Here is a 13,541-nt window from a genome sequence, read left to right on the forward strand (position 1 = left end):
GTAGATTTACAATCATACAAATGACACTTGGTTCATTAGCGTATCACACGGTTTACTTCCGACGTTTGGTGGTGGTGTTGTGATAAAAACTAACCTCGTGTTATGATCCCTTGAGAGAGCGAGACTTAAGTTATTTATACAAAATGGGTAAAAAAGGAAAGGCCGGAGGTGGAAATTTAGGAAAAGCTTTGATTAGGGATCGTTTTGGTTCTGTGAAACATAAGAAACACGATGATATGACTATGGTAAGGTAATGACTTTACTTATAATTATTCGACTGCGAATTTCTATGCGAAATAAAAATTGTCTGTCTTGATCGCAAGAAATAAATACATAAATACTTATTGCTTTTTCCAATGATTTTAACGAGCTGTAAATAATACAGTAAGATTTATTGATTCTTTAAATGTTTTGTATTTCATTCAGTTATTAATGCGTAAAATCCGCAGTTCACTTATAACCTTTTACATTCCGGTATTTACATGTGATTGAGACATTTCGTTGTTCAAAAGTCGTGTCTTCGAATAGATCCATAGTGTTGATTTAAATGACGGCTACGATTGGGGACGACTCAATCTCCAGTCTGTCACGGAAGAAAGTTCTTTCCAAGAATTCCTTTCAACTGCGGAGCTAGCTGGAACGGAATTTCAAGCGGAGAAATTGAATATTAAATTTGTCAATCCGAAAAGCGGGATTGGCTTGCTATCTAAAGATGATAGGACAAAGATTTTGGAGTCGCAGAAGAAAAATCAAGGTCTGCTTAAGATCCCGAGAAGACCGAAGTGGGACGCTTCTACTACGGCTCAAGAGTTACAAGCCAAAGAAAAAGAACACTTCTTAGAATGGAGACGCGCTCTGTCTCTGCTCCAAGAAGCGGAGGAATTAATGTTAACACCTTACGAGAAGAACCTGGAATTTTGGAGGCAACTGTGGAGAGTTGTGGAACGCAGCGATGTAGTCGTACAGATTGTCGACGCACGGAATCCGTTACTTTTCAGGTGCGAGGATTTGGAAAGTTACGTTAAAGAAGTAGATGCTAGGAAACTGAACTTACTGTTGATCAACAAGGCAGACTTTTTAACGGAGGAACAACGAAAAGAATGGGCAAAGTATTTTTCAGATATTAATGTAAGAGTTGCATTTTTTTCTGCCACATTAGCAGCCGAAGAACAGAAGACTTGTGAAACGATAGAGGAGGAAGATCTTGAAGATGAAGAAGACAGGGAAGTAGAAAATTCGGATGATGACGACAATGAGTCAACATATAATTCAGAATTTGCTTCAGAGAGCGAATACGAAAGTGCAGATGATGGTACTAGTCTGAACGACACAGATAGCACAATGAAAAATTTTGAAGGAGAGAATGAAGAATGTTATTTCGATCCTCTAAAGCCCTCCACAGAAGAAATAAACGAAGACATTGATAATGAAAAGATCACAGAGGTAGAAAACTCGTCAGAATTATTAAGTAGAGATCAATTGGTATTGTTTTTCAAAGAAGTTTATAAAGGGAAAACATATACTAAAGGCATCACAACAATTGGTCTAGTAGGATACCCAAATGTAGGTAAAAGTTCCACAATTAATGCTTTGTTAATGGACAAAAAGGTATCAGTGTCTGCAACACCAGGCAAGACAAAACACTTTCAAACACTCTTCCTGGACAAGGATCTACTTCTTTGCGATTGTCCTGGTTTAGTAATGCCAAGTTTCGTTTGTACTAAAGCAGAAATGATTTTGAATGGTATATTGCCGATTGATCAGATGAGGGACCATGTTCCATCAATCACGTTACTAGGTACTTTAATACCAAAACACGTTATAGAAGACCTTTACGGCATCATGTTACCTCTACCCATAGAAGGAGAAGACCCTGACCGTGCCCCAACTGCAGAAGAAATTTTAAATGCCTACGGATGTATGTGATCGAGTTTATTGCAGAGTTGGATATTAATCGAACTCTAATTTACCATAGATGTTCCCAACATGCAACAATATTTTACCAGATGTTTTCTTTGACTTTAGATAATAGAGGTTTCATGACCCAAAACGGACAACCAGACAATCCACGATCGGCGCGTTATGTTTTAAAAGATTTTGTAAATGGCAAACTGTTGTATTGTGTCGCGCCACCAACATTAGAGCAAGATAACTTTCACACATTCCCTCCACGACGAAGAATTATTCCTGTAAATAGACATGTACCAGCTAGGACAATACGTGTTAACAAGGGAAGTAAGACTAGCACTGAGGATGTAGATAAAGTATTCTTTCAAAACAATACTTCAAATGTACATACTAAAGGAAAAATAGGAAGGATGCATGGTGTATACCATGGTAGTTCTAGGTATGTAACATTATTGTATATTTATTATTCAATAAAGTCATCCATGTATAATTATTGACAATAATCATTCATATATAATAAGTAATAGAGCGTTGGTACGAATGCCCTCGATAATATTTCGGCAATTATTGTAATTTCCAGCGATACAGGATCGGTACTTGGTTCCACGCAGAGCTTGTCAGTTGAGGAGAAACCATGGAAAAAGTTAAATAAACATTCGAATAAAAAGAAACGCGAGAAAACGAGAAGATTGTACGCTCATCTTGATCAACACTGATTGGTGGATATCGTTAGTACTGTATCGGTTGTTTTGAACTGTTGGAGGTCTTTTCGCTATATAACAGCGGATCGTATTTTGTAACATACGAATCTCTGAATTTTTATGTGAGGCGTCAGAGATCCATATTTGTTTTAAATATCACAAGTACATTCTAACAATAAAATACATACACATATAAGAATAATTCGCTGTTTTGCTTATATGCGTATATATTATAAAATTAAAATATTTTATAATTTATGTCCTTTACATTTTTTTCGTTTTCCTATCCCATTTCTTACATAGCTAAACGTTCGATGTCGTTGAACAAACACGGCCGTACATTTTGCTTTTACATTTCGCGAACGGTCAGAGGAGTAATGTAAACAGCATATCTCTGAAACATATCCCATGGAAAGCAATGATTTATTAAATAGGAAGCACGAATCGAATTTCTACCCATTACCAGTGAAATTCGTTCCACATAGTCTTAACCGGAGCATGTGGTAGTATGCTTTGTTATACTTTAGGTATAATTTAGTTTCTTTTATAAGTTAAGTCCATTGGCAAACACCAGATTTCAGACTTGTTACAATGCTTTCAATAGAAAAGCACAGTGTGTAGAATCGTTCTTGCAAACTTCGATTCAAATTCGTGAAGCATTTCATCTATATCATTGTCTAAGTCTTTGCTATTAGCCAGCTGCAACATTATATTTCGATCATTATACAAAAAGATATTGTTCAGTGTTATAGCTATATGCAAAAAATAAAAAATTTTCAAATACCACGGTGACTAGTTCGCAAATTAGAAAAGATCCAACTGTTGCTTCCTCGTGATTATCCTGGATATCAATATTAATTAGGTGCACCGGTTGACTATCCTCCTGAGGCCTGGATTCCATACATTCAATCACTTGATCGTACACCCGTTCTTCGCATGTGATTAGGATATCAAACTTGTCTTTGGACAATTGAAACCGCTCTGGCTTAGGTTTAATTCTACGGTTTCTGTCCAACATATACAACAGACCAGTCTGTGTGTAGCTAATGTTATTGTTAAGGAATTAACTTCAATTATTATACAGACTTATACTAGAACAACGTGTATATTTCTTTCTGACAATTTATTATAAATGCTATAAATGTGTTAAAGAAAAAGAAAAAGAGCTTTTCTTGGATGTTACTACCGCCTCACGCTTCTTGCCTGAAAGAGAAAAAAATAGGTTCGATTATCTAATTAGATAGGATACTATTGCTTGTCTTTTGCTAAAAGGTCATTGTAGATTTCTTCGTAAGACGTTCCGAAGTCGTAAATATTTGGACGATCCGGGGCGTTCCCGGGAAGCTTGACCTTGTCCCCTGTCCCGAAACTTTTCACGTTGAATCCTTTTTTGCTGAAAAAAAGTTCGGTAAATTCAGTGACGAATAGGTTCTCGAACAGAGAGTTCTTTTGACCGGATTGTTTGTCATCCGAGCCAATTACCTTAGGAAAGCATGGGCTTCCATGCTCCGATTCATATTGCTAGAACATATTACCGCTACGCTGATATTGTTTAGCGTAGACATTTCGCTTAAATAGTCTACCGGTTAAAAAGAGGAGTCGTGCTATGAAAAAAGGAAAATAATAAACGTAATGTCACTTAATCACAAAGGATCTGCACAGAGGCGAAACTCCGGCGTTTTTCGAGAACCAAATATCAATGCGCTTGCGTGTGCAAGTGGTTCCGACGTGAACTGAGCAGTTTCTGAATTTCACTATATCGATAAAAAATGAAACAACCAATAATGTGTAAATTTGTAATGATATTGAAAAATTACAATTACAAAGTTCGCAATTTTTGAGTTATCGATGCAGGAAACTTGGTTCTTTGGACATATAGAGGTTAGTAATTGTGTTTTCAAAATTTGCTACACGTCAGTTTCTGGAGCTATGTTCAACATGGAACTATGTGCTTCTGCACGCATGCGCGCTGGAAAATAGTTTTGGAAAAATCCACTGGTACGCCTCTGTACAAGCACGGACCAGATATAGAAAATATACCTCGTCTGTGCTTCTTTGTATTTTGTGTGTGGTTCAAACCCCTTGCGGTAATGTAGTGAAACGTATTTTCCAATTTAGTGTTGCGCAGTGACCTCTGCACGCGAACAAGAAGTTACATTCATCGGAGGAATCGACAGTCAATAATGAAACAGACGACACGACGGTGGAGCTCAGAATTAGGCATGATCAATTTTTATCGACACATGGATAAAGCGGTTGAGATCCGCCACTTTGATTACTTTATTTGAAAGTTGATCAACGTTTAAATAGAATCAAGTAAGTAACATTAATATTAAAATACATGTATATGTAATTTTTATATTGAAATCATTTCCTTGTACTTTCATCGCAATTTTCGCTAATAAATGGTCTAGAATGCTGTTGTAAAACAGGGTTATAACAATTGTTGAGGTTATTGCATTCTTTAATGTCGTAGCATATATAGATTGAGATCGTAGCTTTACATAAATTTTGTAAATTGTTTGCTGTTTCCTTTTGCAGATGAACGTGTTATGTTACCCGGATGAATTTAAAGACATTATATCTGTTCTACAACCTGGAAGGATATTGGATAACTTGGAGAAGAAATGAGGTATGTAAGAAAAAATACTATTTTATAAATAATAGTTGTTTTTATTTTCAACTGGCGCGCGCGCGAGCGCGAGTAACCAATCATTATTTTATTATTTATGTTACCTAATAACTATAAACTTCTTCTCCTTATATCTTCTTCTTTTATGTAGTATATAAAATAGAAAAGTATGTGTGTATGTGTGAGTATGTCGTACGTGTTGCCCATCTGTCGGGGTGAAGTTGCCGGGGCGCGGTGATATTGTAAATAATCGGCCGATTCTGAGCTGTCCGTGCGCGTTTTTTGTCTGCTATCTGCTATGACAACCTTTTCAGGTATACCGCCAGTGGCCGGGCGTAACCCGCCCGGAGGGCCAGTATAAAATAATAGATAATAACAGAATGCTGAAGCCACATGAAATTAATTATTAATATATTTTGACTAAAGATTATAATCCAACTAGTATTTAGTAAGTAAAAGGATTAAATTCAACCAGCATTTAGCATTTAGCTCGGACATTAAGATTAACAGTCGAAGAAGAGCACTTCCTTTCTAAATGAGCACAAAAAGAAGCAAAAACGTTGCTTCGGATAAAAGCGTTTTTTTCTGGCAAGATTCGAGGATGGTCGTCGCTGAGTTTGCCACTACACGAGCTGGTTGATTGGCTTTTGTAAAAGAAAGAGTAAGCGAGCAGCAGCCTCCTCGCCGTTAAATTGCATAATGTCGTACGGCCGCGGATCTCTTGCAAAATCGTGAAATAATGAGCGGCGTCGACAATGAAAATTGTGGGTTTCGGATCCCAAATTAAGGCGGAGCAGTTTGAGAAGCTTTAATCCCCGGATCGACCAATCCTTGCTTACAATTAGGCCCATTCCCACTACTATTCCAGTCGAATTTCTTTCGTCAGTTTCGATTACACGTCGACCATCATTTCTTCTTCTTCGATCAGGCCTCTTCATGACATGAAATCCTTTATTCTTGAACATAAAAGCAAGTACAAATTTAGAATAAGTTATGAGACTATTACACGATATAGCTGATTGAATCTGATGGTCGCATTCGTATCTGATTTTCGCAAACTTGTCTCTACATTTGCATAAATATCCACAATTTAGTGATCGATAGCAGATAAAAGATACGAATTATGGTTTCGATAAGTAAGTTCGAGTTAAAGACCACAGCAAGGAATTATAGTTCACAAAGCATCAAATTACGAACACGGACTGGTCACCAATTTGCATTTCGCTTTTCCCTAATTGGATGATCACCTCGTTGATTGGAGAAACTCCTTTCGTCGCTTGCACCGGCGACCAGATCGACGATTGACGAAACCAATTTAGACTTGGAATCGTTTCTTTGTGACTGTCATAATAGACTTCGCTCAACGTGCAATCCCTCTTGCAGGGGATACTCTAAATCGGCCAAACACGAACGGAACAAACACGAAACATCGATTAAGTCTAAATTACTAATACAGAATCCATTTTATCGTAAAACATTCTGCAAGAACTATCTTTACGCCTAGATAACCAAGCTACCTACGAAACACAAAATAGTAAAAACATTAGAATTTATAACAGTAGTTCCGATTATTTTCAATCCATTAAAATGATTACGAAAGGGTTAGTTCTACTATTAAAAACCTGTCTGTTGCAATTGAGGTAAAACAATTTTATTTTCCTTAAAGATCCACAGAACGACGTTCATTAAAAATGTTTCACCTTATAAAGAGAGAGAACAAGCGACTTTGAAAAGTCGTACTCGATGTTGAATTTATCAATTAAAACATTTAAGACAAGTACAAGAAAAAATTCGTAGGAGATAAAGAAGTATAATATTGACTTTTCCAACAATCCTCGTCATCCGCGAGTAGAAAAAGCCGGGAGGATGGTTCCAGCTAAGGCCACGTTGGTAGTTATCCGAGGAATCTAGTAAATAGCTCATTGCTAGAGCTAATAACTAGAAATCGGAATCCCGATTGGCCAACTAATTGTAAGAAGCCGGCTAAAAGGTGGAATTCGCGAATCGGGAGTTGCGCGCGCGCCATTAGCGGAATGCGGCGGTCAGGCATCGAAGTCTCCGGGGGCTATGGCGATTGCATATGTTGCACACGGGTTCCCGTTGACTCACGGCGTCCGCGTCCGTCCGATGGAAAAGAGCAAAATTCACGACTCGCATTCCCGTATATGAATTTGCATCCGCAGCGATGCGAGGAGAAGCCTCTCGCGAGCGAATTCTTTCTTGTCAGTGCAGTGGCACGCTGAGATCTCAATAGCCGCGAGAGCTAGCGGTGACGAACGCTTGAAATTCCTTTGTTCTAAACTAATCGCGCCGTTTATTTCAATTTAAACCGGTGACTGGCCGATTCGCGAGATTGTTCGGCCCCTTTTGCCGAACTTTTATCGCGATTCCCTGCCCCGCAGCGTCTTTAGCCATCGTTAGAAGGAACCGTTAGGCTCGATTCGAAGAGCTATTGAAAATGAAGTCGGAGATCGAAAGGAATATACGGGTCTCGTTAGGTTTATTTATGACGCTTCTTAACGGGCAGTCCAGTTAAACGAATATGTAATAGGAATCGAATAACCTTCGACCCTCCTACCAAAACAAAATGGCGGTGTTCACCGCATGATCCTCGAGAGGAAATTGCGTCACTCGGTCGTGGAACTACCTGGCAACGATTTTCGTCGTGGTTATCTCGAGTCCCTGTAAATTATTCCGCGTGTGTGCTCGAAGACGGATGTCCTTTAACTTATGGATATTGATGAGGGACGTCCGAAGAGCGCCGGTCGGGCATTGTCGACGTCTGACGCATGTCCTCCTCGCATAAACGCGGTGTGATCCGCCCGATGCACCGGCACCTGCTAAATTATACCCTGAATTATGGCTGGACTCGTCTTCCGAATATCAATCGGCCTGCTCGCTGGCCTTTCTGCTCGTTTTTCTAACCGATCGTTCGTGAAGTCGCTGTTTCGAGCCTGGATCGCTGAAGGATCGCACAATTTCGAGGCACTTGAATTAATGGCTATTAATATCCCCGTGTGCATGCTTCAAGAGAGCATCCGGATATAATAGCTAGTTGGATGTTAGCTGTAATGTCCTCGCGAGGTAAGGACATTCGTATAAGAACTGGTTACATGTGCGATTATTAATGTGGCCCAAGAGTTACAACTCCGAACAAATTGATCCTATAATTTCGTTCGTCAGTGTACTTAGAAAGCTAGCTTCCCGAGGACTCTTATCACCGCAGAGCATACTTTGTTAATTAATTAGAGATCGGTTCGGTCCTCGACTGGTCAGTTACCTAACACTCTATTTTAGTATAACTTTCCAGACTGCTGCTAATTATCGCAGGTAATTGACACGGATAGTTGCGTCCGTTTTGTCCACAGTCTTCACGAGAGTAGCGCTCTAAGGCGTCCGAGGAATCGATACACTGCGGCAACTCGACCATAGCGAATTCCCGTCGATTGTTTCGAGTGTCTCGCGACTCTGGCCAGGTAACAAGCCGTAACCGTTCGTGGTAAACAGAAAATTCCGCTCGTTATGGTAGCAAACCGTGGATTTCGGGCCATTAGACTCGCCGAAGATGGCTGTTGCCTTTGAACAGAGAGCCCCAGGAAGTATCCGTCGTATCTCCTGATCTGGAACCTCGGAACGACCGATTATTTTCGCATTTAAAGCGTGTGTCTTTAAATATATGTCTGTGAAATCTCGATACAAAAGACAATGCCTGCAACGCCCTACACCGGAAGACCCCTAACTCACGAACTTCACGCTGACGTCGAGGATGTTCCACGTTCGATCTATTAATCCGTGGCCATTGCAATTACTCAGCGGGCACGAGAACGGAACGGAGAAAGTGTTACTTTCTCCATTCATCTTCGAATTTTTCCAGAGGCGTCACGCCTCCGCGTCCTGCGGCTGGTCGCTCGAAAAGTCAACGACTATGATCGCTCCAGCTAATTAATTATCTTGACTCATTGACATTTCGTTGACGGTTCGTCTCTGGTCGGCCGGATGGTAATTGCGCTATAAATAAATTTCTGCGACGATAATCGCGCTATAAATAAATTTCCGCGTGTGGGAGACCTTTGCGGATTAATCGGCGACGTCGTCGGGAGAAGAACGATGAAGGATGATAAGGTCAGGGTCTCTGGTCGTTACAATGGAACTTCGTCTTTGATTGAGAATAGAAGAATAGATAATGGAAGGTTCGCTGAGAGACGGAGGACTTGTAGAAGAAACAAGATTACCATCGCGTCAGCAGGATTAAAATAGAGGATGACACACAGGGGGAGGTTCGCTGGCCGGAAGTTCTACGATGGACGAATTTAGGCGGCGTTTGCTGAGAAAAGCCTGCCCGAGTCATCCGAACGAATCATGCAAACAAGTTGGTCCTGTGGCGAACCTGTAATTTAGTAATGGGATCACGAGGATCGATCATGAGGATCTCGGACGTCTGAACGGAGACATGGAATCAATTTGATCCATTGCTCCATTGTTTGCTGGGATAAATGATTCCAGTTAGTCTGCCGAGTCCTGAGAGCAGCAAACTAGACCGGGGTTGAACCACAATCTTTGGTGCGAGGAGTCTCACGATTGGGGCTCGAGGATTACCTCTTCGGAGTAGTCGATGGTTAGGTTAACCGATAGTGGGAGTCCATAGTCTGTTCAACGAGTCGAGTCGAGTCGATACAGATAAACAACGCATCAGCTGTTAATCTGGCGATAGTGGCGAGGCTGTAGCCGTTCGCTCCATCAGGCTAATCCTATCCAATCCTGTCTGAAGTGTCTTAGCAAGATTGCCGTGATGCATAGCTGCTATAAACAACAGTTAATATGCGTCTTGAATAATTAACGCTTTGCCTGGTGGCGAGGTTAAGGGGGTAGACTCGTTTTTACGATTGCAAGGGCGCGGGATGCGTCTTCTCATTGCTCGACAATGCAAAGGACGATCGGGGCGATTTGAGGGCGATCGCGGCCTAGATTAATCTTTTGACTACTGAAAAATCTCATCTTTGCATTATCCCGCACTCTCGCAATCCTGTAAACGAGAGTCTACCCGCTTAACCAGCAGAACTAAGTAACTATTTGACGATTGGCTGGCTAATTGTCGAAGCGTCGAGCAGAAAGACGTCGAGCAAAGTCCTGTGGAAGGTCGGAGCGATTAGTCGAGGATTTTAAGGAGATTTGCAGCGACGATTGCGGGAAAGTACGGAGCTGTCTGGTGAAAGAGAAAGGCTCTGGGAAAGGATGTATAGCAGAACGAGCCGGCGCGGCAGGCCGTCGTCTCTTCGCGGTGCATCAGAATGGTGACCTTTCGTCGTTGCGAAACGCTTAGTACTCGAGGTTAGTCCTCTACCAGTATCGATACCGTTCCGCTATATCGGTCGACGGTTGCAAAATGGAGGCACCTCTTGCCGGCGATTCCTCTGGTAATTACTTAAACCCCGATGCTCGTCGCGTGTAACGCTTCGCTTGCCGCGCGAACCTCGTGCCTTGGAATTGGGCGTTTAATCATACTCGTTAACGATGACTCAACGTCGTGTCCGGACGGCAGGCATAGCATTCTCTCTCGTTTAGCGCAAAAACGAGCCTTCATTTCAGATTAAATTGATTGAAAAGACCTCGATTTTACTTCCTGTTCTCCAGTGTTTCGAATATCGTCGAGTTCTCCCGAATCCTTTCTAATTAACGAGCACAATGCACATTCAGAATAGTTTCTTAAGAAGGCAAGCTACAGATACACGCAATCGCAGATCTTTGAACCGTCTCAGAAAGGAAAAAGCGTTTAGTCATTACATCCTCGGACATGATCGACGTTATACCTGTAACGTGCACGCTTCGAGTCGCGGAAGGATCATGAAGATTGGGTGCAAGTGGCATAAACAATTCTCGGAGAGGAAAGTCCGAGGCTCAATTTTCAGGCTGGTCGCAACGCAAAACAGCAGAGGTCATCCACCTTGCGACGCGATTTTCAGTCGTGAAAAACCGCGTGTCGTTCACTTTCCACGGTGTTTGCCACCGCGACGGGATCATGGTACCGTAAACTTGAATACTCGGCACCCGTGAAATCGAGTTTCATCGAAAACCATGGTAAAACCTCGATTATTGGAACCTGCGATATCTACATCCTTTATTACGCGAAGATATTCCATGTGCAAACAGTTCAGTCTAAAACAATCCATAATTTTGTTGTACATTTTGGTGCATGAAGTGCTTGAAGAATCTGGAACTGTCCATTTCATACGACCTCGATGCAGCAAAAATTAAAATAAAGTCAAGGTAGATTCCTGTCCCAGCTGAAGCTTGACTCCTTAATTGGTCAGTGGATCCCAGCGAACCCGCCTCGAGAATCTACATTTACATAATACGTACTAAGCAAGAGCAATCATCGAAACGTGTCCGGGACCAACGAGGACAACTCCCAGGTGACAGTCTGTCGACCGAATCTGTCGTGTCCGTCACGAGTGGTCGGTTTTCGCAACGTTCGCGGCCGCCAGTCATCGTCGATCGATCCGCGCCGATAAATCTCGATTTACCGGTGAAACTCGAAAGTCAATGTCTTGTTCGGCTGCGTTCCCGGTTGGGCAAGGGTACATTTCCATTTTGATGGCCGAGCTGTGGCAGCGAACCAGCTGGACACGCGTTCCAAACGGACAGGCCCCGTTAGATTGCGTAAACCGATCGAGATCCTCCCCGATCTTCTCCTTCGAATGCTATACATACACAGTACGAAGTAGCATTAAAGGATCGTGCACAACAAGTCATTCCAACCTCGTTTCACACGCGAAGATTTATGTTACGTAAATACTTGATCAAAAAGGGACGGCTATCTAACAGAATTCAAGTCGTAGAATATTATTCCTCGATCTTCTTCGAATGCTATACGTACACAGTACGAGGTGGCATTAAAGGATCGTGCACAACAAGTCATTCCAATCTCGTTTCACACGCGAAGATTTATGTTACGTAAATACTTGATCAAAAAGGGACGTCTATCTAACAGAATTCAAGTCGTAGAATATTATTCCTCGATCTTCTTCGAATGCTATACGTACACAGTACGAGGTGGCATTAAAGGATCGTGCACAACAAGTCATTCCACTCTCGTTTCACACGCGAGGATATATTTTATGTAAATACTTGATCAAAAGGAGATGTCTACGCAACAGTATCGATAGATTTTCCTGCTGCACAGGAGAATTGCTGGTTAAAGCGAGTGCCATCGATTCTGCGACTGGCTGTAGATCGTGTTCCCATGAGAGATTCGTTCGGCCGATGATTAGCGTCTAATCGAGTAGATTTCAGAGTCGGGTAGACAGGCAGAATCGAAAAATTCCAGTCGACGTTTTCTAACGGTGTCCTTTCTCGTTAACGCGTATCACCGTCTCACCAGCTACGCAATATCGTCCGAGCGGTTTCGAATATTAGATAAGAGAATTACGGTATTTAGCGTCCCCGGTAATAACGGAATAATAAACGTTAAAAGCCTTCTCCGACGGATACGAGGCGGCCGCGATCGGCAAAAACGTCCCCGGACGTTCTACTTGTTTCTGGTAATAATCCCGGACCGGCGTAATTCCGTTATGCAACGTCGGGATGATCGTTAATCCGATGATGTTTTGATTTTAATGGAATATACCGTACGACCGCACGAAAAGAAAACCGGAAACGCTCGCCGCCGCCTGCAGAATGTCTTCTGCCTTCCCAGAGGCCAGTAATCGCGTGCACAGATAGATCGACCGGTGATAACGTATAACGGAAGAGGGTATCGATAATCGACGAAGGATAGCCCGTCGAACGATCGAGGATACGGCCGCGTTTAATTTTATAGCAGTTTCGCATCGAAGCCCGCCGCGGGACCCGGTATTGCGTGCATATTTCATTTTCATTTCACGGTCGCGAAATGGAACTCGCTTCGCCTTAATTTTCGTATTTGTACTTGCACTTTATTCACACGCCCACTCTGAATCGCAGATCATTATTCTCTAATAACATCGAACGAACTTGCATCTATGCAGCTGGTTTCCCTCCGTTTAACTCCGGAATCCTTCATAATTTAACCCTTTGTTTTAAACATTTCCTCCGACCTAGAATAATTCTGTTCTATATGACTTTTTTTCATTATATGGATATGGAATTGATATAATACCTCATGCAACACTTAAATGTGTAGTAGTTAATTCGATAGAATCAGATTTAAAAATGTAAAAATTGGATAGAGTTTTTTCTCGTATTTTGTTAACCAAATTTCTCGGATCGACGTGTATTGCGTAAGGCGTAAGCCATACGTCGGGTTGGCGCGCAATTCGATCCGC

At 41.7% G+C, this 13,541-nt stretch overlaps 2 protein-coding genes across 2 annotated transcripts; one reads left to right on the forward strand and one right to left on the reverse strand.

Moving 5' to 3' along the window:
• Nucleotides 1-6: 6 nt before the first annotated feature.
• Nucleotides 7-2,811, forward strand: Ns3 (nucleostemin 3). Its single transcript, XM_076438632.1, has 4 exons — nt 7-245; nt 529-1,918; nt 2,026-2,347; nt 2,489-2,811. Exons 1-4 carry the CDS (start codon nt 144-146, stop codon nt 2,622-2,624), a joined length of 1,950 nt encoding a protein of 649 aa, XP_076294747.1. The 5' UTR covers nt 7-143; the 3' UTR covers nt 2,625-2,811.
• Ssu72 (Ssu72 CTD phosphatase) lies at nt 2,353-4,328 on the reverse strand. Its single transcript, XM_076438637.1, has 4 exons — nt 4,092-4,328; nt 3,859-4,002; nt 3,394-3,652; nt 2,353-3,308 (listed from the first exon to the last, which is right to left on the reverse strand). Exons 1-4 carry the CDS (start codon nt 4,172-4,174, stop codon nt 3,207-3,209), a joined length of 588 nt encoding a protein of 195 aa, XP_076294752.1. The 5' UTR covers nt 4,175-4,328; the 3' UTR covers nt 2,353-3,206.
• Between the last annotated feature and the right edge of the window lie 9,213 nt (nt 4,329-13,541).

This window comes from Lasioglossum baleicum, chromosome 14 (assembly GCF_051020765.1).
Source record: "Lasioglossum baleicum chromosome 14, iyLasBale1, whole genome shotgun sequence".
NCBI lineage: Eukaryota > Metazoa > Arthropoda > Insecta > Hymenoptera > Halictidae > Lasioglossum > Lasioglossum baleicum.

Coding starts and splice junctions, on each gene's coding strand:
- Ns3 (XM_076438632.1), top strand. CDS start 144: ATGGGTAAAAAAGGAAAGGCCGGAGGTGGAAATTTAGGAAAAGCTTTG. Junction 246..528: donor AACACGATGATATGACTATG/GTAAGGTAATGA, acceptor GTCTTCGAATAG/ATCCATAGTGTTGATTTAAA. Junction 2,348..2,488: donor GTATACCATGGTAGTTCTAG/GTATGTAACATT, acceptor TGTAATTTCCAG/CGATACAGGATCGGTACTTG.
- Ssu72 (XM_076438637.1), bottom strand. CDS start 4,174: ATGTCTACGCTAAACAATATCAGCGTAGCGGTAATATGTTCTAGCAAT. Junction 4,003..4,091: donor GAAGCCCATGCTTTCCTAAG/GTAATTGGCTCG, acceptor ACTTTTTTTCAG/CAAAAAAGGATTCAACGTGA. Junction 3,653..3,858: donor TTAGCAAAAGACAAGCAATA/GTATCCTATCTA, acceptor CAATAACATTAG/CTACACACAGACTGGTCTGT.